The sequence below is a fragment of the Telmatherina bonti genome (assembly GCF_933228915.1).
Source record: "Telmatherina bonti genome assembly, chromosome: 3".
Classification (NCBI taxonomy): domain Eukaryota; kingdom Metazoa; phylum Chordata; class Actinopteri; order Atheriniformes; family Telmatherinidae; genus Telmatherina; species Telmatherina bonti.
In genome coordinates this window covers 27,814,054-27,837,341 of record NC_136621.1, presented here as the reverse complement: position 1 = coordinate 27,837,341, position 23,288 = coordinate 27,814,054, and the positions used below count along the sequence as shown (strand labels likewise).

The window sequence follows — 23,288 nt, the reverse complement described above, 5'->3', positions numbered from 1 at the left end:
AACTTGCTAAACACTACAAGGGTTTTGGCACCTTCATTATCAAGAAGACATAAGCACCTATCATTCCTTCCAATTAACTCCCATTTATCCAGCAGCTTTCTAAAGTGATCTAAGAAAAGCGAGCACGCTTCTCTGCAACATCACCAGCATATGAGGATCAAAGCAATCCCAAGGGTGGAAGGCAAAAAGGCTGCAGACTCCCCACAATGCAGTGCAGCCATATGAAATAATGCAAATCAAGGCCTAATTACCACCAGCTTAGCATGAGGTTTCCAATTAGGAGCAATTACATTCTGTGTAAATTTGCCAACAAAAGAAAGATGATTACACACCGACTTTATCAGATTTTAGAGAAGGGAAGAGGAGGAGTGCTGTATTAGAAGGCAGTGAATACTACACAAAGACAGGAGTGTTTAACATGCTGCATAAAAAAGCTTTTTGCCCATCAAAAGAGAATGTCTCCACTTCTTGCATTATCAGTATTATAGAAGTATCAACAAGATCATAAAATGTATAAACAGACTTTCACTGCAACAGCACCAAAGTGGTACCATCTGTATTTTTGATGTAGAGTCACATTTTTCCTGATATTTTGACAACATGCATTTAAGGCCATTTATCACCACTACAGCGAGGTAATGAGGGCATCCACTGGACTGGAGTTGCATAATTCTGCCATTACTGGCCCATTGTAATAATCCTCTGACCTCTAGCTTTCAGAGCTGATCTTGGAAGGTATGACAAATCTAAGCACATATACCCACGCTTCTAACACACCCCAAAAGAAAAACACAGCGGAGGAGCTCAAGGTCAGCTGAGATTGGAAGTCTCAAACGTTTTCGGGGTTTTTTCCCTTCCCCCGCACTGCAGGTTCCCATTTTAACACAAACATGGAGCCGTGTTTAACCTTACACCTTAAACATCAAAACCAACTAAGAAGTCTGACATTAAAGCTCTAAAGTATTTATTTAAAACTTTTGAAAACAAATTTTAGGTTAGTTTACAATGTCTGAAACCCACCTGCTAGAATAAAGGGATTACTGCCAATTTGGTGTACACTAAACAAGTAATTTATGTCTTCTCTTTTTTTACCCAGTATGTAAGGCGGTGGAGTTTCTTGCTTCAGTGTCTTGCAAAGCTTGACAATCTCATATTGGTCTTTCTGCTGTTCATGAGCATCTCCTTATGTTTCTAAATCACTTAGCTTTGGCCATTACAACACTGATACATTACCAACTTGAATGACCATTTAGTCATTTTAAGGACCTACATATATTTTTAAATCTGGAAAAAACACGTTTCATCTTATTTTTTTTTATTTATTTTTTTTAAATATTATGATACATACCGGTATTTTAAATATCTTCCCAAACTAAAAGATTAAAAGAAAGTAAAAAACTACCTGTGCCAAATCAGCCCCGCTACTTTTTTCCCCAACATGAGACTTTTCCTTCATGAGACTACATTATTTACATCAAACTTCCTTTTGTCTGGTCCTGTACGAATGGCGCTGAACTTGACCTCAGACACACTAACGGTCATCTGAGGTAAATCCACCACAAGAACATAAGGTGAAGATCTACGAGGAAAGGATAACACTCAGTCTTTACAATACTATATGCTCTATAGCAAAAATCGCAGGTGTTTTGTGTGTCCTTTCTTTAGCTTTAGTTGCACAAGAAAGTGCTGGATTCTAAAGATAAAGGCATTTTTTTCCTTTTTTTTGGCAAATGTTGAAAGTAGCAAAATAAATGGCCTGCTGGTCCCATGGTGTAATTACAGTGGCTGGAAGCATACCAATCTATCAAGAGGAAGAAGGAGGTGGGGGCTGACATGCTGCAAAGGGGTTAGTCAAAGGAGATAGCCTTTGACTAAGTACTGGCCCTGCACAATCGATACTCTGCAGATATTGCAGCCAGGCAGAAAGGAGGGGGGGGGAAAAAAGCCCTAAAAACTTCCCAAATGGCTTTTCATTCAGATATTGATCAGCACCCTTTTATCATGACCTTGCTCCTCTAAGGCCATATACTTTCTTAAGGGTATATGAAACACATAAATCTGATAGTTGCTACAGAATCCTGCTTCGCTGTGAGCAGCCAGGCGGGGAGGTACGATGGTGTAATTGGTCTTTCTGGGATGGCAGCCTCCTTCCATACCTCATAACTAGCATTCCATTACATTCCTGGGCAGCAGTGAAGAAGGCAGACACTACTGATGGGGTGAGTTGACTGAAGGGAATTAAAGATGTAAATGGGCAGCTTGTGTCGTGCGTGTAAACTGCTTATATTAACATGTTGCATACCAATGTATGCTTGTGATATGAAGCCACTAGTATAACAATTAGCTGAGCTACTTTCCTTTTGTTGTCATTTTAAATGATCTGCCAAATGTAATTTTTTTTTTTTTTTAGTCTCAGTCTTTGCTTCAACACTTAACCCTGCTAACATATGGACACCATCAGTTGTTAATATGTTTCACTATGACACTTTGTTACTATTCCTCACAGGCCCAGCCACTGTACTGTATATACAGTTGAGGTAAATGTTATCATTGAGGCCATATTCTAGTTCATATCCATGAGCCGGACTACATGGTAGGGCCCTTGTGGCATGTTATTTTCTGTAACCAATGGAACGCACGTCCGTCAAACTTGAATGGTCTCCCCAGAGATTTTTGGAACATCCTTTTTTGTCAGAGTTGCAACTTTTCCATCCAAGACGCATGTCAATGAATGATTAATGAAGCAGAGGGGTTTGCGTCAAGCCGTTTAAGGACTTTGGTGCAGGAGATGTCTGTGTGACACAGGGAGGATGGGTTACAGAAACAAATAGAACCGAGGGCAGGCTTGCGTTTCTCTGTGTATGTTTATGCTATATGTTTATGACTGTATCAAGGCAGATGAATGATCACAAGTTGAGCCCTAGCTAATTGGTTTTGAAGTAGCGAGAACCTGGACTAAAGAAAACAACCATCTCTGAGACAGAGGCTGCAGCTGCCAGTGCTCAATACATTGGGTAAAGTTTGTGTTTAGACTACAAGTATTTATAAGCAAACTGAAAAGCCATTACCGGATGAAAATTACCAGTTAAATTCTGGTCAGAGTAATGGACTCAACCATGGTAAAGGGCCGTAGGATTGTCTGACTTTGAATAAAAATCAAAGTGTCAGTGAAAAGAAGTGGAAAGTGTCCTGTATTGCAGGGAGATAGGACATGGACATGACTCCAATTAGAAAAGTCTGGCTTACATTCAGTAAAAACTCTGTGTCAAAGAATTGAGATGCGAGTACACTATTTTTTCCATTCCAGAGGAAAGGCTACAAATGGAATCAGATGGCGAGATAAGTCAGCAGCTGCAGAGTTTTCCATCCAGCAAACAAGACACGCTCTGAGCATTTTACATACAATTTTGCACAATCACTCAGCGTATAAGTGGCGCTCGAGGAAAGGATGTCGTGCAAAACTGCCACTGTCTTGCTCTCCATCTCAACTTTTGATCCTTCAGTAACTAATATCTCTCCCTCATCCTCTGTTTCATCCATCCCTTCCTCTCCCTCCGTCTTCCTGCTCCTCTAGTGTCACGCATTTCCGAGAGTCTGTGTATTCTAAATTGTTATGTTCTTGTTTCCTATGGTTATAATATCCATTGACATGCCGGAGTCTCATTTCCTTTTTCAGCCGTGCATCTACAGCACCAGCACAGCTGTAATGTCCAGTGTGTCCATAAAACACATGCGAGCCGGCGCAGACACTATGCAGACCTTGGCTTTAACACATGCATTACACTCAGTATTATGCGCCATAATTGTGATTTAGGTCTGGAATGAAAGCACACAAGTAGATATTTATCTGGTTGCCGCAGCTTCTCATGCAATCGTTTATTTTACAGAATACATTGTGATGTGACATGGATGTCCTCACTGGAGTACGCCTGACCCCATGAGGGGAAGGGAAGGTGACAGAACTGCAGTCTTGTAAAGGTGTCTGAAGAGAACTAACCAGACTCAAAGACTGGGAGCGCTTCAGTTCAGTGTATTCGGCAAGAACAATTACTTATGGATGCTTCATCAACATATTCCCATGAGAAGTGATCGCTTAATAATAATCATCTTGTTTTAATTTAAACAAATCTTGTCCAGGTTCTCTATTCTGAAGAAATATTTGGAACTTAGCATTATTTTGAACATTTCTTACATTACATTTTATGGCATTTGTTGGGCTGGTTACTAATGTTGTACCACAATCCAATCTGTGCTACATCAGAGTGGTGGTAAAAAATAAAAATAAAATGAATTTTTAAAAAAAGGGCACAGGTCTATGTACATTTAATAAGACAATGGTAAACATTTTGGCCCTTCTAGTTTAAGGAATAAAAGAATTATGTAAATTAAAAGTTGGGATAAAAATGTAATTAGGAGAAAACATAGATCACTTATTTAACACAGTAGTTGTCTGGTTATAAATATCTAGAAAAAAATCTTTTCTTCGCTGTAAACTGAATATAAAACATGAAGATTTTGAGTTGGGTTTTTAAGAATCAATATGGCATTTTTCAACCTGTTCAGACATTTTACAGACTGATGATGTAAGAATTCAAACTAACAATTATTAAAAAAAGATAATTACAAATATGCTCTGCTACTTAGTCAAACTAATCAATTAATCTTTTATAAAGTTGTATTGAAGGGTCACAACTTTTTTTTGGTAAAGATCTAAAGATTTGCCAAAAAAATCAGCTGGTTTGTAATGAACATGATGCCCAGTTACAACATCAGCAAACAGCTGTAGGTAGTAGTGGCAGATAAAAGAGTTAGGAGAAAATATATGTAATTACACATGTACAATGAGAAGACACTTATTGCAATATTCTGTATAAAAATTGTTTCACGGTTAAAAACAGTTGTAAAACACTGATTTCTAAAATTTGCTTTGTATATCACTCGAAAACATAATGGAGTTTCTATATTTAAAAAGGAGAAATTAAATAAATAAAAATGAAAGGAAAAGGTTTCCACAGTATTTTGTACAGATCCGCATTTGATGTCATCTGCACTACCATTAGTTAAAAAGAAAGAAAAACCTCTTCATGAAAAAAAATAACCCAAAAACTGGACCCTCTTCTTTTCCTTCTTTCCCTCTAGAGCGTACTGGTGGCATGACGTAGCACAAGATAAAATAGTAATGCTAATATCAATAGTTTGTCCATTACAGGTCAGCTAACTGTCCAGTGGAACAGTTACAAAGCTGTTGGTTTTCGATCTCACAAGGCCGATCAATACGGAGGCATACTGTTTCAATTTTGCCGGTATTGATTTTCTCTATAACACTCCAACCCTAAAGCATTTGTCTTTCTGAAGGAAGGAAGATTTGATTTACTGAAGAAAAATTGGAGTGCACATCACAAAGATTTTTTGCCGGGTGGGAGTGTGACACGCCAAAAGATGGATGTCCCTTGGCTGGGAAGCCTCTAGCCTAAGGGTGTGCATTAGAGCAGTGCTGCTGCAGAAAATGAGCTGCTTATATGAGGAAGGAGGAGCAGAGGGAGACAAGCTGGTGCACAAGGTGCATGTGTGTGTGTGTGTGTGTGTGTGTTGGCGGAGCTGTGATCAGTGAGGTTTGTTGGTGTAACCTGGAAATAAAAAGGATGCTGAGGCAAGCTTGCATCTACAACTTGAATAATGCTTCAATTTGTCTCACAGAGACTGGTTACATCAATAGATTGTCCAAAAAAAAAAAAAAAAAGCACCCGCCCAAAAAGTGTGTGCATTTCTTCAAAATCCAACCTCAAACCAAGCTACTTCCCCTTTTAAATTTCCTGCTTTCTACATCCAGAGTGAAATTCCATGGTACATTAGTCAGCCTATTAGAATGCAATAAAGAAAAGGTATGAGGGGGGAAAAAAGAAAAAAAAAAAAAAAAAGAGCAGAGTCTGTCCCCAGATGCTGCGAGTTGGCACTCTCCATCATCTACCCTCATCTTCCCTCTCTGTCTGTCAACTTTTTCCAGGTGTCATATATATGAGATATGATTCCTGACCCAAATAAACACTGCAGGAGGCTGGATGCTCAGTGGACCCAAGTTAGATGGGGAGGGGAGGGGTTGGAAATGTGATAGTGAAAAAGAATTATATCTGCCCGTTGTTTCATATGTGGCCATCTTTCTGGCGGTTCATTTACTTTTTAGAAGACAAGGCTGGCATGCGGTACACCTGAGGCTCAAGTTGCTGATACAGAAATGCCCGCATGAGCAACTAGTCAGTTTGTTCAGCTCTGGATCTGTCTATGTCCTGACATTAGGTGACAGACAAGGGCACTAAAATGATAGGCAATGCCTTCAAGAGGTGGAAGGAATCCTCCTTCTTCACTCAAGAGATACATTTGAAGTAGATAGTGAAATAAGAAAGTGCTAAAAGACAGAGTGGGGGGGGGGGGAAGAGAGAAAACTACACTGTGACAGAGAAACAAGGAGACAGACTCACACACAGGAAAGACAAAGCAGGGAATGGAGAGGGGGGGAGGCGGAGGGGTGGAAATCACCTAACACCTCTTTCCTCCAGAGGCCAGAGCCGCTGTAAGCTGGATATTAAGACACAAATTGCATTCAGGCAGGTCACACAGTGTCAGAAGATATTAGACGCCTGCCGTGAGGAAACAACAATTCCCATCAGCTCGCAAGAAAATAATATTTTCATTTTCAGATTCTTTATTGAATGGAAACTTTGGGGAATACGCTTTTATGGCGTGTGAGCAGGCAGCCTTGGGTTTTACACTCTTGCAATGAAAAGGACGCAATCATACCATTGTCTTTGTGTTCTTGGATTTCATTTTCACAGCTGGAAAAGGGTTGTGGGATTTGCCGTGCATATCTCTTCTTATTTATAGGTGAGGATGTTGCCGCACTACATGGTTTTTTTTTGTGTGTGTGTGTGTGAGGAATAGAGGAAAGAATAATTCGAAAGTCCCTGTAGGTATACAGGTGTGCAGGATTTTTTTTTCTTTTTCCTTGGTGGGAAGGGTCTATCTTTTCTTTTTATTTGCTAGTTTTCAGCGAATTGCAGCACCAGATGTTTCTCCCGTGCCTGCATACCGAGGGCTCTGGTGCGAAGCTGCACCACCTGACCTTCACAGTAATTGACCAAAAATATTGATGTAATGGCACAAGACTGATTGTGATTTATTAAAAGAGCGCTGCACTCCAAGGCCCAGTGCCAATGGCTCCCTGCGCCCATCGGCAGCCATTAGGAAAACCATCAATAGCAGAGCGGCATAAAGGGCCGGTAATGGGAGGCTTTTCCAGCCAGACCTAGTAGAACATAATATTCATAGTAAAAGGCATTGCTTTGTATGAGTTTACATAGAGAAACAGAGAGAAAGCAATGAAAGAAGAGGAGGAAAAAAACATTGCATCAAGGAGTGAAAAATATTTTTTTTAAAAAACAAAAAAAAAAACAGATCCAGTTATGAGAATGAAACAGAAGAAAAACAAAAGGCAGACCCAGATAGCCTCCTGATCCAACAGCAAACTAACCCCCACCAGACGAGTCTCTGGAGACTTGGTGTAGCTTAACAAGCGTAAGCCAGCAACCTTCTCTCCATCTCACCATTACACGCTACCTGCACAAACAGCCATCATTAGGGAATAGCTGCATTGGATTCTACAGCACATTTGGCCAAACAAACACAGAGGATAAAGTTCCCTCTGTCCTTAATGGGAGCAGAGCTTGTTCCAGTGGCTTTCATCTCAGTCCTGACTCAATGCATCATTCGACCCACAGCTGACATTTTCACCTTTGTAAATCTAATTTAATCCAAACCATTAGGATTGGGGGATGAAAGAGATAATAATGACATTAAACCCATGAGAGTAAATTTAATCATTTTGGAAACAAAAAAATTACATGTACAAAAATGAAAAACATAAATGTTTAAATGACCAGAATGAGCACAGCTCTATTTTAGACATTTGCTTTACCTTATGGAAGAGTTCCCCCAGGCTCCATGTTTGTCAGTCAGGATGTTGACTATCTTTTGGATAAGCTGAGTGGCTGTCATGTGGTCGCGGTACTTGGCTGCTCGGATCAAGTGATCACACATTTTCTCCTCATCTCGCTTGTCTGCTGCATACTGGGCACAATTGGACTGAAAGAGAAGATAAATAGAGACATTTTACACCCTGCAAATAATATATTCACCAAACAAATGAGCGAGATCAGAAGTCAAATGTTTAGTGTCGTAACAACTTACACAGAAGCAGGTTTTATTTATTTATTTTTATTTATATATATATAAATAAAAGCAGGTTTTATTTATTTATTTTTATTTATATATATATATACACATACATATATATATATATATATATATATATATATATACATATATATATATATATATATATATATATATATATATATATATATATATACACATACATATATACATACATATATATATATATATTTTTTTTTTTTTTTCTTTCTTTTTTTTTTTTTTTTTAAAAACAGTACTCTGAGTAAAACCAATGGAAAAGCTTTGGGTCATTTTGATCCCCGTGTCACATTGATTAATAACAGTGGACATATATTTTCTAATGCCCTCTGGCACACCGACTCATATGATACCTCCAACGCACACAGAGGAGATTTTTCTCTGTCGAAATATGTAATCAGAACGGGCCTTTTGACTCTCCTGTGATGGTGAAACTGGAACACCTGCTGCAAATAGCTATCATTTGAAAGCGTTTTCATTTTCACAATTATATCATAACCAATTTCTAATGCTCATTTTACAAGATCTGCTTTAAAATTACACACATTTTGAAGATGAACTATTTTAAAGAAAATCCTAGATATTATGCATCTTCCCCTATGAGATCTGAGCACAGTTACTAAAAAAATTTATTATAATCTTAGTAGTGGATGATCCTACTGACCCTACTATTACTACTACTACTTCTGAGCCAAAATCATGGCTGAACAGTATGCTTTACCATAGTTAGCAATAAATTGCTTTATAATGGGCCCTCCTCTTCAATTTGAAAGACAACATTTCATATCTGACAGAAAATCTATTGGTATAAATCACATTAAATGGGCTTTTCTGCAGACTGCTTGAGCTTAATTATCTATCCATGTCTCTTCATGTGGCATTAAGGTGGGCCTTGACCTTTTGCATGCTGACCTGAGAAACAGGAAGCAAAGGGTCAATGGAAGAAGAAAATCGGAATAAGTACTTCATGTGTTAGAGCAAAATAATAAAACAGAGGAAGCTTTGTATATGTGTTAGCTGCTGACACAATCATTCTAATAGGTTAAGGTAAAGCTGTACATAAATTGGAGATGAAGGACAACCACAGTGAAGGAAGGGTAACATTTAAGATAGAACATTTCAAGCTGTGATCGTCATATTACAGCAGAAGATAGTGTTTGCTATTTTTTGGTGAAAATGCAACATATTCATAAAAAATGTACATATTTTGTAGAACAGGTTTATTTTCTTCAAATTAACACTTGTGTATTTTCCAGCATTTCAACAGACAGCAAGTAGCAGACCTGTACAGTCCGTTTCCATCTGCGCCTGTCTGAGACAAGTCTGCAGTACTAATCAACGGTGCGGGGTTCAAACTCATAACCATAAACAAACACTTCATCACCTGTGTGTGGAGCCTGCCCAAACACCCAAACCCTCCATGCTGTAATGGGCTTTTCTTATAACCAAAGCCAAAGTAGACTACGGGAGAAAAGTCAGATTCACAGACTCTCCCCTGAAATAACAACCAGACGCTGAACACATAACGCCATTAAAACCCAAAGCTAGGTTTGCTTGTAAGTGGAAAAGACAAGTCACTGTTAATGCCAGGGGTCATTCCATTGATGTGAAGTCAGAGTATGCCTGGGTATTATGAAGGACTTATTATGTTATGTTACTATGAAGGTTTAAGTGAATAACTACATCTCCTATGCTTCATTCAGTTTCATATAAGCCCACTGACAAAATGATAGATAGTAAAAAAGCATTTTTTGCAGGGTTTCTTTAAAACAAACTCTTCTTTTATTACTTTAAGAAGTTTTTTTTATTTCTATTTCAGTTAGAAAAATGATTTCTTTAGAGTGACTGAAACAGTCACTGTGTTTATTTTAAAATAAACCTCTAAAAATTAGATAAATCGTTCCATTTGCTCTGTAAAAAAAAAACAAAAAAACACACACAGCTGGGGCAAAAGAATGGCAGACTATGCACTGTTAGCTTCCTAAACAGCCACAAGGGCACAACTAGCTGGCAGAGAGACCGTTATGACTTGTGACACTGTAATCATGGGCAGCACCTTCCATTACATGGGCTGGCTGATGGGGGTCGGCCAACGTGGGTGCTGGCTCTGTGAGGGGAGACAGCTCAGTGAAGACAAAATGATAATGGCTGGCATTAATCGAGTCAATTACACTGAGCCGTGTCTCCCACAATTCATACACAGTTCAAATAAATAACTGTGGATATGTGTTGGAGTTTGAGCAGGAAACAGGCTGCTTGTGCGATGACTCAAGGAAAGACCAGCAATCATCTACAACCAAAAAAAAGTCTCATAATAGCAATGAACAGCAACACAACATGAGCTAAAGCATTACAACAAATACCTTTTAGACATAACAGAATCTTATTTAATTTACATTAATAAATAACACACTTTCACTTTTTTCTGCAAATAATTATTGTTTCTGCAACTGCTCCTCCATCACAGTAAGCTTTTCTTTCTCCACAAACAGGGAGAAAAAAGCAGGGGAAACTCTCAGTGATGTTGCACCAGTCGGCTTTATCTAAATGCTGAATTTGTTGTCAAATGAGGCCTTGGCTACCCCCTCCTCTCCCTTTGTGGGTTGAGAGGGTTAACCAGTATAATAGGCCGGCGAATGGTGGCTCATTACAAGATATCAGCCCTATGTTTATCAATTAGACTGACAGAAAAAGGCCTAGTGGTGTTGCCATGCCACAGTGAGCCTTCAGCACCCCCCCCGACAAAACTAGGGTCTGTCAGAGAACACGAGGAAGAAACAAAAACAGCAGAGATGTTATTAAAGTGCTTGATTTGCAATCTCTTGACATTGGTGGCACATCAGGGCTACAAGCTCTCCAAGGGTGGGCTATCGCTTTACGAGAATCTCCAATTTCTCCCATCCGTCGACAAGCACTCCCTGAGGGTTTCATTTACAAACGGGCAGAGAAAATGTCCAGAAGAAGGCGAGACATCATGTCCTTGTCTGGTATCAGAGAATGCAAATGTACAACAAATAAATTCCTCCTGGAACACAATGGAGGTATGGGGGGGGGGGGGCAGACAAAATGAGAGAAGAGGATGGGGGTCGCTAAACAAAAGTAGATTTTGAAGCAGTCCAATTGGTTTCAGAGAGATGCTCTTGCACTTGATCTCTTGCCCTCGAGTTTTCAAATTGCAACATAAAATGTCACCAGGGGAATTCAGACAATGGGCAGGGAAGAAGGGAGTGAAAGGAAGAGGAGAGAGAGAAAAATGAGGGCTTAAAAGTACAATGGCAAACAAAAGTCACCAAATGACAATGCCTGACAGCCACTTCAATTCTGAAATGATGCTCCTGTCATGCAGTGCTCCCAAGTATTGATTTTTTTTTTTTTTTTTTTTTGCTTTCATCTTGGAGCGCCGGAGGACAAAAAAAAATCTAATCCAGTTGAAACAGATCCCTGCTGCTGGCAACAGCCCAACGCAAGGAGCCATCAAGGTTAACACAGGCGCAACACTTATCAAAGTATCTCCCTCCTGCTCCTTATTCTTCCACTGCCCCGCCCTTCACACAGTCTGTGGCCGATCTTTAATGGACTGGTCACCATGCATGGCTGGCAGCCTCTCCATCTTTCCTACCCAGAAACCTCTAGTCTCTGCAAAACCGCACCCTCCTATTGCCACATCAGTCTGCGAGTCTGCCATCTTTTACTTGATGACTCAAAATCAGCTTCAAGGTCATGCCATGTGAAATATCCAAAGTGCTAAATCATCACCTGGAGATGACAAACAGTAAAAAGAGGATTTTTGTAGGATTTATAAATAGGACAGTAGCGAATCTCCATAACAAAGAGTGTAAGGGGTACACACACTTAATAAAGCCTAAAAGTACATGGCAGAAAAAATGACAGAGTTTCTTACTGCTGATTTTTAACTATGACACTTTTCTACAGCAGTGCAAGCTTAACATCAGCTGCTGGAATGAAAAAAAAAGAAAATCAAGAGAACAATCTCCCAGTGACTAAAAGGGAGCACGTCAGAGTGAAACAAAGGTAACTGTAGAGTGAAGTCATATATCTGGGTTTGCTGGTCACACGTAATGATGGGAGCAGTGGAGGAGGTACCTTGGGACTTCATTATGTTGACAAGCAGGACTGAGACTACCGTTGCCTCTATTGCCTACTTTTTTTCCCGTCTCCTGGTGTCTTGAGTGAAGTGGTCTATACCATACAGTGAAAAAACGATAAAGCAACACCAAACCCCTGCTTGGGATATAAATATATTTGACAATAACCTTAGACTTTAATATGCACTTGGTTGATAAAACTACAGTGGTGAAGTCTTGAAAGAGTTTCTGTTCAACTTGTACACGAAATTTCTCCTTGGGCTTTCTGAAAGTATCTCCCCATCTTAAAGCTGATAAAATTCTATCTTAGAAAAGGGTATGCAGCTATTTTTTCATGCTTTATTCTCTTGACAACAGATCTGCCCATAATGGGACGCCCGGGCTTCCAGCCCCGCTGACATACTACATTACAGTTGCGACAACTACATGACAGCGAGCTACAGTTGGTGGCAGCTATCAGTTTGAGAGCTCACATCAGTGTAATGTGGTGAAAATAACCTCTGGGAGTTGTGGTTTTTCTGGCTCCCCCCTATATGTGTTTGAGCATCCTCTTTTTTTTTTTTTTTTTTTTCTTTTTTTTTTTTAAATCAAATCTGCACTTGTTTTATTTTGTTTCTTATTTTTGAACATCTGATATTGAACAGTCATCTGATTATGTATTTAATTATTGTGGAGCACTTTTCATTTAAAATGGAAAAAAAACCTATAAATTAAAAAAAAACTTGTTTTAAGCAAGAGGGGTGAACACTGATTCATTCAGCTCAACTGACTATTTCAAGACTTTTTTAAGAAAAATAAAACTTTGAGTAAAGTATTTTGATGAACAAAACACACCACTTTACATTGGATGACGCCACTGAGAAACTTGGACAAAGTTTAAAAAAAAAAAGTTACAACTTTCCATCAATGAAACCAACTGTTTTAAAGTAAATGAAGTACACAGTTTAAAGCAGAGCAGCATTTTTCCTTAACCTGAGATTTAACAAGACTAAAAATCAACAAAGAGGTCCAAAAATGTGGACTGATGAGCTCCAAACTCTTCTGCTTTTAATATGATTTTACTAGTGTTTTTTTTCCAAGTAATGAAAATATAATTTGTGCCACAAAATGCTTCTACAAATGTGCAATGTGCTCTTTTATTACCCCCAACACACCTCACTGTATAATTCCACATTTAGATTTTGTCATACTTCTGTGTGAACGGATGTGTAGCAATGGCTCTTTTTACATAATAAATAGCAGGTTGAGTGCAATATTTTCCTTTTACACTAATATGTTTAATCTCTTCTCTTCTATTTATCACAACTTTGTGGCCTTATATTTCAGTCTGATTATGTTTTAAATTCATAATTATGACACCAGGTTTTCATGCAGCACTCGAGAACCTGTGTGTTTGAGATTATTTCTGATCTTACTTCTAAATAAGCACCTTTGAGATAGTTTGGAACAAAATATTTTCTGTTCTGCAATCTGCCTTCTCATTTTGAGTACATTTCGGTTGTAATTACATCCCGACTGTCAAAGAATTGAGGACAAAAAAAAACAACTCAAGAATAAAAGAAAAACGGAACCAATTTGCATCCTTATTCAGACTTTCTTTGTCCTCCTCAGCAATGTTTGATGGTTTGTGATCCAGAAAGCAGGGCTATAATAATACAATATAATGAGTTTCAGCTCGATGTTAATGTCATTAACATGGGGAGAAGGAGCAGCTCATTTTACAAGCTCAGCAGAGGAAAGACAAAGACATGGCACTAATTAGCTGCTATCATCTGGCTTTCCTTGGGTCTCTCAAATGGTCAATTCAATTACTCCTTATAACAGCAGAAGATGAATCAAGGGGTTATATGAAAAAGAAAAGGCCAAGGAAAATGGAAAGGTAAGGTAAGAAAGAATAGAAATGGCTTGGGTCTTGCTCATGCTTCCCTATCTGAACCTTCTTATCTGCCCTTGTGCCCCTGAGCCCACCACATTTCATCCCTAATGAACAGCCCCATAAAAAGAAGGAGTTCGATTTCTCTCCTCCTTTCTATCTCTTGGGCTCCGTCTCCTCTCTGCTTCTGTGGAAGATATCAGTCTATCATTTGCCGGGCTGGGCAGCAGCATCCGATCTGCAGATCTCCTTCACATTAAGGATCCTATTAGATAGAGAACCCTAAAAGGTAATTGGATTTCCCCCTAGTTATCTTCATCTCTGTTTCACCCTAAGCCCACTGTAATAACTTACTCTCAGGGCCAAAGATAACTCAATTCTGTCCCACAGAGAGAACAAGTGAGACTGTGAGTGAGAAAGCAAGACAGCGAGAGGGGGAATAGCATATGTTATGTCTCAGAGACAAACCAGTTTTTAAATCAAAAGCATCCTCCATCATCACCTTCTAGGGTGTGAAATCTGACAAGGAGCAAACATAAAAGTTTGTTAATCTTTTGTTTTAGTCTTATTTTTGGAGCATTTGCTCAAAATGTGTTGCTGCTTTATGATTACAAAGAGCCATTTCATACTGCATGTGCAGTTTGGGTGCCGTGCTTTGATGGCTGGTGCTGCACTGCTCTGCAAACCTCCCAACTTCCAGAGCAGCACCATGACATCCAAAATAAGACATCGCTGAGGCCCATTTTTAGGTTATTTCTCACAGAATAATAACCAACCCAGTGTCACTGTGACACATTATGGAGACACAAAGCCTTAAAAACTGGGACAAAGCTGAAAATTATTTCAAAACCCTCCACCCTTACCCTCAGGGCAGGGATGTTTCATTGGCCAGTTATTTTTTATTGTGCCAGTGCAAAATGAAACCGTCGGCTTCAGCAGGCTCAAACAGAGCTCGTATGAAGGCAAAAAATCAATACAGCAATATCGGAGCAAGACTTATCAGGGGCTCACTTCTTTTCAGAGGTCACTGAGGAGCAACTGCATTTAAGTGGGGAATTCAATTGTGAAACACAGTTTTGGGACAATCTGTGCAGGATATCTGATTAAGGACAGTTGGAACAGTGAAGAGGTGTCGGAAGTTAAAGGTTACAACCCAAATATAAAAAACAGATCATCATAACCTTCCCTTTGTTGCATTTTGCACTCATTCAGGTAGCAGTTAATATAAAGCTTGATTTATGATTCACATTTAAATCGACATGGACTGAACACAACACACCTCCACTGCCAACCCAAACTGTCTTCATACCTGCACACTGGTGTGACTCAGGGTTGAGTTTCTTTGTTACAATGTTGAGACGTATGGATCCTCACAATATTCCAGTATAACTCAGATTTACATTTAAAATGTTCATTCATTACATTCAAACAATGAACTACTTATTATCTACTGTATCAGGATGGAAAAAAAAAATCACACACACTTGGCTCAAAGAGACGAACCACTTAAATGCCTGGAAATTATTAGCATTTTAGGAACAAAGCATCTAGATATTAGCTAAAAACCCAAATTGCACTGGTTTATTTGTTCCTTTTTCATATCATTTCGTGTATGCACAAATATTTTAGTTTTCTTAAAAGAACTGTACTTAAGAATTTAGAATAGACCATGCTACTACACCAAGTAGTCCTGGGACAATAGTTTTAAATCATTTTCTCCCATAACTTTTTTTTTCCTGAATATGAAATGTCAAATGTTACTGTTACAGCTGGTGGAGTCTGTGAATTTAGGTTATTGTTTTATATATTATATTGTGATATAATGTAGTTTATTATACAGGCCTACACTTATTACACACCAGTTAGCCATAAAATTTTACTGAATGCCTAATTTGAGCAGATCCTCTTGATTAAAGAGCTCTGATCAGTCAGGGTGTTGATAAAGAACGTCTGAGGGTGTGTTAAGAGTGCCTTACACCAGGACATAAGCAAAAGGTTCTTTTGTGGCTTATGGGATGAGGTCTTTTTGTATGGACTTGTCTCCCCTATATGCCACTAGATCCCGTCACCCTCGTCTCGAGGGGTTGGAAGCCAAGTGGGACTTTTCTATGTTCTTTACGCTCTTCTTTAAAGAAATGTGTGTGTGATATGTCTGCAAAAAAGGCTGAGGAAAGCTTCAAGTATCAAAGGAACTTTGATGTGTGTGTGCAGGTTTTCAGCAGAACATTGGCCTTCTAACCAGGTGAGATGTTGCAGTTTACCTGTCAGCGGATATGATGTCATAGCTTTAAGTTGTAAAACATCACAATGTCGGCATTTCTACTACATGTACTTTACTTAAGTAAAACTAAAAAAAAAAGAAGTTTTACAGTGAGATTTTTCAGATTATGGGCATATTCTACATTTAAGACTGAATTCCAGGTTCTCACCCAACTTTTAAAAATCCTTAACTGGTTTTAAATAATGCCAACCTTGAAAAATTTCCCTGAAAAGCAATTTCCTTATTTGCTTTATAACTTCTGAGACGAAGCACCAAACCTGTGTTGCATTTAGTAATCTGGAATACTTAAATGCATAATTTAAACCACAATTTTTTCAATGCTGCTGTTCAGTTTCTGTAGCTTATTTATCCTACAAAATACCTTTTTAGGGAGTTTATATTAATAGTCATGTGTAATCAAATTCTAAATATGCCTGCCCTCTTCTTTGTGTCTGTTTCAGTCAATTCCACTTATTCTTTTTCATTATTGACTAAAAAAACAAGTTTGGACAGTGAGGAAACAGACTGCTGTGGAAAGTCGTAAACACAACATCGTGCTTACTCATTTGTTGGGGAATATTTGGAGTCGAGGTCTACAATATTAAAGACATCATGAACTGAGGTTACAGTTTGAACACAGAGATGCTCTCACATACAAACCTTTTTACCAATCGATAGCCTTTAAAAATTATCCCAACCCGACATGTTAGGATAGTTTACAAAACACAATATCTCTGACAGTATGAAGCTGTGATTTGGAAAGTACCATGAGGAAACTATAGCTGAAAGGGAATAATCTTCTGCTCAATGCTAGATTAACTCATCTATCATGACAATTCAAAAAGAAACTTAAACATGTTAGAAAGATTTGAAGCTGAACATATCAAGTTCAACTTTTAACTAGAGACCAGAGTGTTTTCAAATATTAAGTTTGGTCTGTATTTACATACAATATTTACATATCTAAACATTAAAAATAAGAGTGAAGACACAAAGTGCTTGAGTAAACACCTTAAAGGAATGATGACTATAGTGCAGAGCAGTGGATATCTGGAGCATTTGGGGATGTTGCAGTCAGTCATGTCATATATACAACATTTTTACTTACGCTTTCTTGTCTCAAACTAACTCAGATATCAACCCTATACATTAAAAAAAGAACTGAAATTGGTATCCAAATATCCAGATAATTTATACTCCAGCTATCTGAGTTGGAGACCGGATCAGATCATGTAAGGTACGGATATGCAAAGGCCTGAAACTTGGAGCACAGTGAGCTATGATCTGGGATTTAGTTCAAGATGACAACACTCAAGATCTGAGAAGAACAAAACCAAAAAAACAAAAGCAAAAGCAGTTGCAGACAAATTATTACTGACTTTCAACTCTCAAGGGATTTTATCTTTTGCAAAAGAATTTTTTTCTTTAAACTTTTAGGAAAAAAGGCATAATATTTCACAGCAAAGTGGGGGTTGAGGGTTGGGGGTAGACATGTTGGGGCTTACACACAGTCAACCCTTCAGGCCAGCATCTCTTAAGACTGCCTGGAGCTTTTAGTACTGGCAGGTTCCTGAGAAATGATGGAGGAAGGGTTGAAAAGGGGAGGATGCCATATCCCTGTCACTAGCAAACTACACCCCCAGTGGGAGTATAATGGACAGGATCTCAGCAGGACAGGAAAGGATTTTGTGAGATCTCAAAAGCGGAGGGTGGAGTGCAGCAGAGTTTGACTAGGAAAGGGGCAGCGAAGGGTGCCCATGGGTCAGGACAGAGTTGGCTGAGCAGCTACGTGTGAATGGCAGCGTTTGTGCTAAGAACTGGTAGGAGGACGAGAGGGAGAAGTTGTGTTTCAGGAGCATGCCTGCAGTTAGACCTCGGCCCACGGGGATACATCAACAGTACACAGTGTTTGGTTAGGGATATGTGCCAAGCATGATCGCCACCATCAAACTCCATCTGTATGTCTGTGTGTTCATGATTAGCCACGGTTATGTTTGAAAGATAAACATTGGTCCTGTACGTTTGCTGTGACACTCCGTCAAACCTGATGGACAAATCTGAAGCAGTCATCGGATCCGCTCCAGTCTGTTAACCCCTGCTTCTTTTTAACACACCAAAAATATGAGAATATGACAATATCAGAACACGTCTATTAGAGCAGTTTGAAGCCTAAATCCCCAAAAAGAAAAAGAAAGATGAGAGTAAAGTTACCATGAATCTGAAGACATGGTTGTTTTGTTTTTGTTTTTGTTTTTTGTTTTTTAAAAATCAACATTTCTAATTCTAGCTATAATTTTATTATTTGTAATCTGGGAGACTTCTGAGAAGGAACGCTGATCAGATTTATCAGGGGAACAATGTCACCCAGCTGTCTAACATATTTATGTCCATTTATTAATCTAAAGAGTTCAATTTTATTTTAAGCGATTTTAGAGGAATTTTGGTTTTTTTGTCTGATAAAAAAATGATTGATGCACCAAGCTGAAATAAAGTTTTGGGAAACATTTCAATGTTAATTTCATCTAATAGGAACAAAGTTTGCACAATCTTACCTCAAATTCTGCATGTTTGTGTATGTCTTCAGCCCTCTGTCGGCTCAGGATAAATTCAGCTTCATTCGCCACACGAACTAGGTGGTCCTTCATGGTATGACTGAGAAGCCTAGGGAAGAGGAACCACCACTATCAGTACAACAGACTATCACGCACACTTTGTCACACAAATGTTTAATAACACTTTTACAATGTCATTTACTTAATTTAAGAGGTAAAAAGTCACATATTCTTCAAAATATCACAGAGTTTTAAGCTTTGGGGTATTTAAAACATGTGTTTAACAGTGATATCTGGAAACTATAAGAAAAAAAAAAAAAAACAACAACCATGTAACATCCATAAAATGCTGAAATAGAACCATGCAGAATTGGCAGAAAATCTAATTTGGGAAGAAAACCAACCCAGATTTGTCCTTTAACAAGAGTCCAGGTACTAATTGAATTGTTAATGATATGCATCTGACAGGCGGGAGGATCCTTGCCCATGTTGCTACATATGTAGCCTCCTCTTATCAGTGTTCATGAAACATGCATGCTTTGTTTGTAAACGTGTGTGTGTGTGTGTGTGTGTGTGTGTGTGTGTGTGTGTGTGTGCACGCAGGTTTTGAAAGAAAGAAAAAAAAAAACCCTCTCTACAGTCCCACAGGTCAGGAGTGTGCAAAGTGGAACAATAACAGACCAGAGGACAGAGAGGAGAGGTGGAGGGCAGGCTGGGAGCTGGTTTGAACTGGTGGAATGGGAGTTTAGGGGCCAGGGGACGACTGTAACCTAAGCCTGCTGTTTCAGCACAGTGCAGCAGGGGAGCAGAGGCACTGGGGCCTCTGTAACCTCCATGGCCCTATTCTGGCCCCGCTATCAATAACCCAACCACTGCCCTTCTTTATGGTGCTAATGATTGCACATGTGGATGCTGTCCAAAGCTGGTATGTGCACTAACCTTCAAAGGACACTAAGAAATAAATCAGAAATTAAAGGAGTTTACTACATATGATGTTGCATAAAATTAAATCTGGAGCCTAACTCATTTCATAAAGCTTTTATTACAAGTTCAAAAAATTGAGGGAAAAAGTTTTAAAAAATAGATTTAATTTAATTAAAAGTTTAAATGTATATTTTCAACAAACTGCTGTGAAAATGTTTTATCTCTCTTCGAAGTGTGATCATTTAACTATAGGATACAGATCAGTCCATCCTCATTTTGGATTAAATTGTTTTAATTTAGCATTATGAAGTTTTAAAACACAGTTTTATTTCATTTGAAACATGCATTTGCAGAAGGTGTTTACAGAGAAGTGGGACCTCCAGTGGTCGTTAAGTCGAGAAAACAGCCTAATCTTTACAGTGAATTACAAATCCTCTTTCTCTAATCTTGTTAGCATTACTACAGATTAGCATCTGCCAATTCTAAAATCCAAGGATCAATACTGGGAAGTGTGTCCTTCCTAACCAAAAACTGATGAGTCTAAAGACTACGAGGAGGTGGAGCGCGGATGAGTGTCCTTTATTAGAGAGGGATGCAGAAAACAAGATCCAGAAGACAAACAGCTGAGACAGTTAGACAGAAGAGGTTATTACAAACAGATAAAGGCTCAACTAGAAAGGCATAAACTGACAGATAAACAGTGAGGTGAAAACTCAAGAGTCATTTTCCAAGTGTCACAGAGGATCAGGCAATCAGAGCTCCTGTCACCTTCTGGCCAACCTCGCTCCTTCTCCCAAACCCCCATGGGACGAGCAAGTATTGAATGGAGCCTTGAACTCACAGGTTTTCAATCCACACTCTCACTGCTAAATCTTTCTACTCTCCAATCATTGATTGTTGTCCAGAAGCTTGACTAGCCACACCATCACAGGGGCCTTTGGGATCTTAGGAGGCTGGGGGGGGTGCTCTGGTGTGACATGAGCATGAAGAAATTGGAAAGAAGCCAGCAGGAGGAGGTTGGAGAGATAATAGGGTGGTGCTACAAGATGAGAGGACAGCACATAGCAGGTCAGGGTGACTTACCTGCCTTCGTTGACTAACTCTATAAAGGCAAGTCCTGCATTCTTCTGGATGGAGTTCTGCCATTCCTGCAAGCCAACACAAACATTATCAATACATTGCTGAAGAAACTTCAAAAGGATGACAAGCATCTTGTAAAATTCAGCACATGCTGTTCTGAAAGGTAGAAAGAAAGCAAGTACAGGAAGCCAAAATATCCCCCTTAAATATCCTCATTTGCCTGCCCTTAAGATTTTAGCAAGAAGCACTAAGGACAATCTTTGGGAAGAAGTAGAAAAATAATGTTCTAGACTGGGAAGGTTTTATCATCTTAAAAAGCTCTCGGTCTGCAAAGGCTACACAATCTGTGAGCTTGCTGGTGAGTAGGAGTGAATGATCTCTGCTGAAAGTGCATTTATCACAAGTAAATACACAAATTTCTTCCTCTCTTTGACTAGCGTTATGGTTCAAGGTGTCAGTCTAAACAATCCAACCGCAGCTGTGTGCGACTTTAAATCCTCAGCTTGGAAAGGGACAACGAGAGAAGGGAAACTCAGCGGCCATCGTCTCTCATGTTCTGTTCAATATTTCAACACCTTTAACACAAGCGTCAAAAGAATAATAAAGCAACAAGGTCATGGGTCCTGTCTGAACCTCACGGTGCTTTACCACCCCCCCTTCCTCTCAGGGGAGGGGAGAAAATATGCAGAAAAATGTTCATCTTGAGAGAAAATACCAAACGACACTTATGGAAAATAACACTCATTTTCATGTTCTTTTATTTTAGAGTCATTGAAGGAGAAGGAATTATAAGCCTGCAACATATTTTAGTATGGCTCATGGAACTCTATGTGTACTTTTTATTAATTGAATTCTACCAACACAGTGAAACACACAATGTTCATCAGACTGAAAGTTTCAAACTCAGCTGTCATCATCTCTGGAGTTGACAGAGGAAACTGTGTGTTTATGTAGAGACTAGTTTTTCAGTAAACCTAGAGATCCCACTGGGAGTGGGATATCAGCGCTACGAGGAGGAAGGAAAGATCCATTTACGAGAATTTCTAATACACATCCAGAGATATTTGTACATATGTGACGAGTTTGGAAACCATATAGCTTTTCCCTTTTCAGCACAACAAGTATATAGCCATCAAAAGCAATCGCACGCCAAGCCAAGAGAACCATTCGTCTGAAATGCCTGCGCACCGTCACCCTGTGACCAACTGCACGTCCCACAGAAAACAGCATTACACTTAACCTCAATTCATAACTGCTTTTTGTCCTGCAGGACCGTATTGGCATTGACCGTGTTTACAATACATTCCAAATAAAGAGGGCACGGGGGGAATAGAAGTCTGGGTTTGGGAGTGGAAACAGTGCGGAGTACTGGCAGAAGGCTTTGTGGCTGAAGCCTGCTTTGGAGGAAGTGTGTGAGAGCAGCCTTGGGGCCTTAGTTGAATCATGTAGTGCAGTTGAAGGGCATTAAGCATGACTGTAAGACCAGCTGTGAGGATATTCTACACCAGTACAGGTTCTGCTAGCCCAGATTTCAAATGAACACAACAGGAAGTGAGACTTTAAAAATAATAAATGCAACCTGCTGAGATCAAAAATCAGAAACATAAAATTCTCTGTGTGTTCTTTCTTTTCAAGATTTTCATGCAGCAGACTTGGAAACTGATGCAATCATTTCTCAAGAAACTATTTGAAACTGACATATTATGACTGCTTGGTTTCTAATTTTGGTCTGAAGAAAAGAGTCGAGGTCATTGGCATTTCGTGGACACAGACAAGACTAATGGTGTCATTATGTGCCAAAGAAGGGCTCCTCTAGTTGAATTAAAAAAGCAATGACCCTGATCTGAGGGACATCTCCCAGTGACAAAACTGGAAAGGGGACAGGTCAGTGATAGAATATTGGATTTTGGCTGCCCTGGTCAGCGATGTTGCAGCTTTTATGGCTGCGATAGGGGCCACGACCACAGCACTCCTGATGAGAGGATACAAGCAGCCATTTGTGACCTCTCACCTTTAACCTGACCTGTAAACAGATGATGGGAGCGCTTCCTCTTGATCCTAGTCCACAAAAAGACATTTTACAGATGTTAAATACAGCTGACAGGAGCTACGTTTTGTTTTTCTCTCTTATGCGTGCGACGGTGAGTATGAATGAAAGTTTGACTATTCATGGAAATGCCTGTTTAAATCTGAAGTCAATAGGACAGCTCTGTTTGGTCTGTGTTCCA

At 39.2% G+C, this 23,288-nt stretch overlaps 1 protein-coding gene across 1 annotated transcript in view; it reads right to left on the bottom strand.

Moving 5' to 3' along the window:
- Positions 1-23,288, bottom strand: part of lrba (LPS-responsive vesicle trafficking, beach and anchor containing) — a 181,672-nt gene that overhangs the window by 84,403 nt on the left and 73,981 nt on the right. Inside the window, exons 34-36 of the mRNA XM_079264531.1 lie at positions 21,064-21,128; positions 19,057-19,165; positions 7,970-8,136 (exon numbers count right to left, since the gene is read on the bottom strand). Of these exons, the coding sequence (XP_079120657.1) occupies positions 7,970-8,136; positions 19,057-19,165; positions 21,064-21,128 (341 nt within the window). The remainder of the gene's footprint in view (positions 1-7,969; positions 8,137-19,056; positions 19,166-21,063; positions 21,129-23,288) is intronic.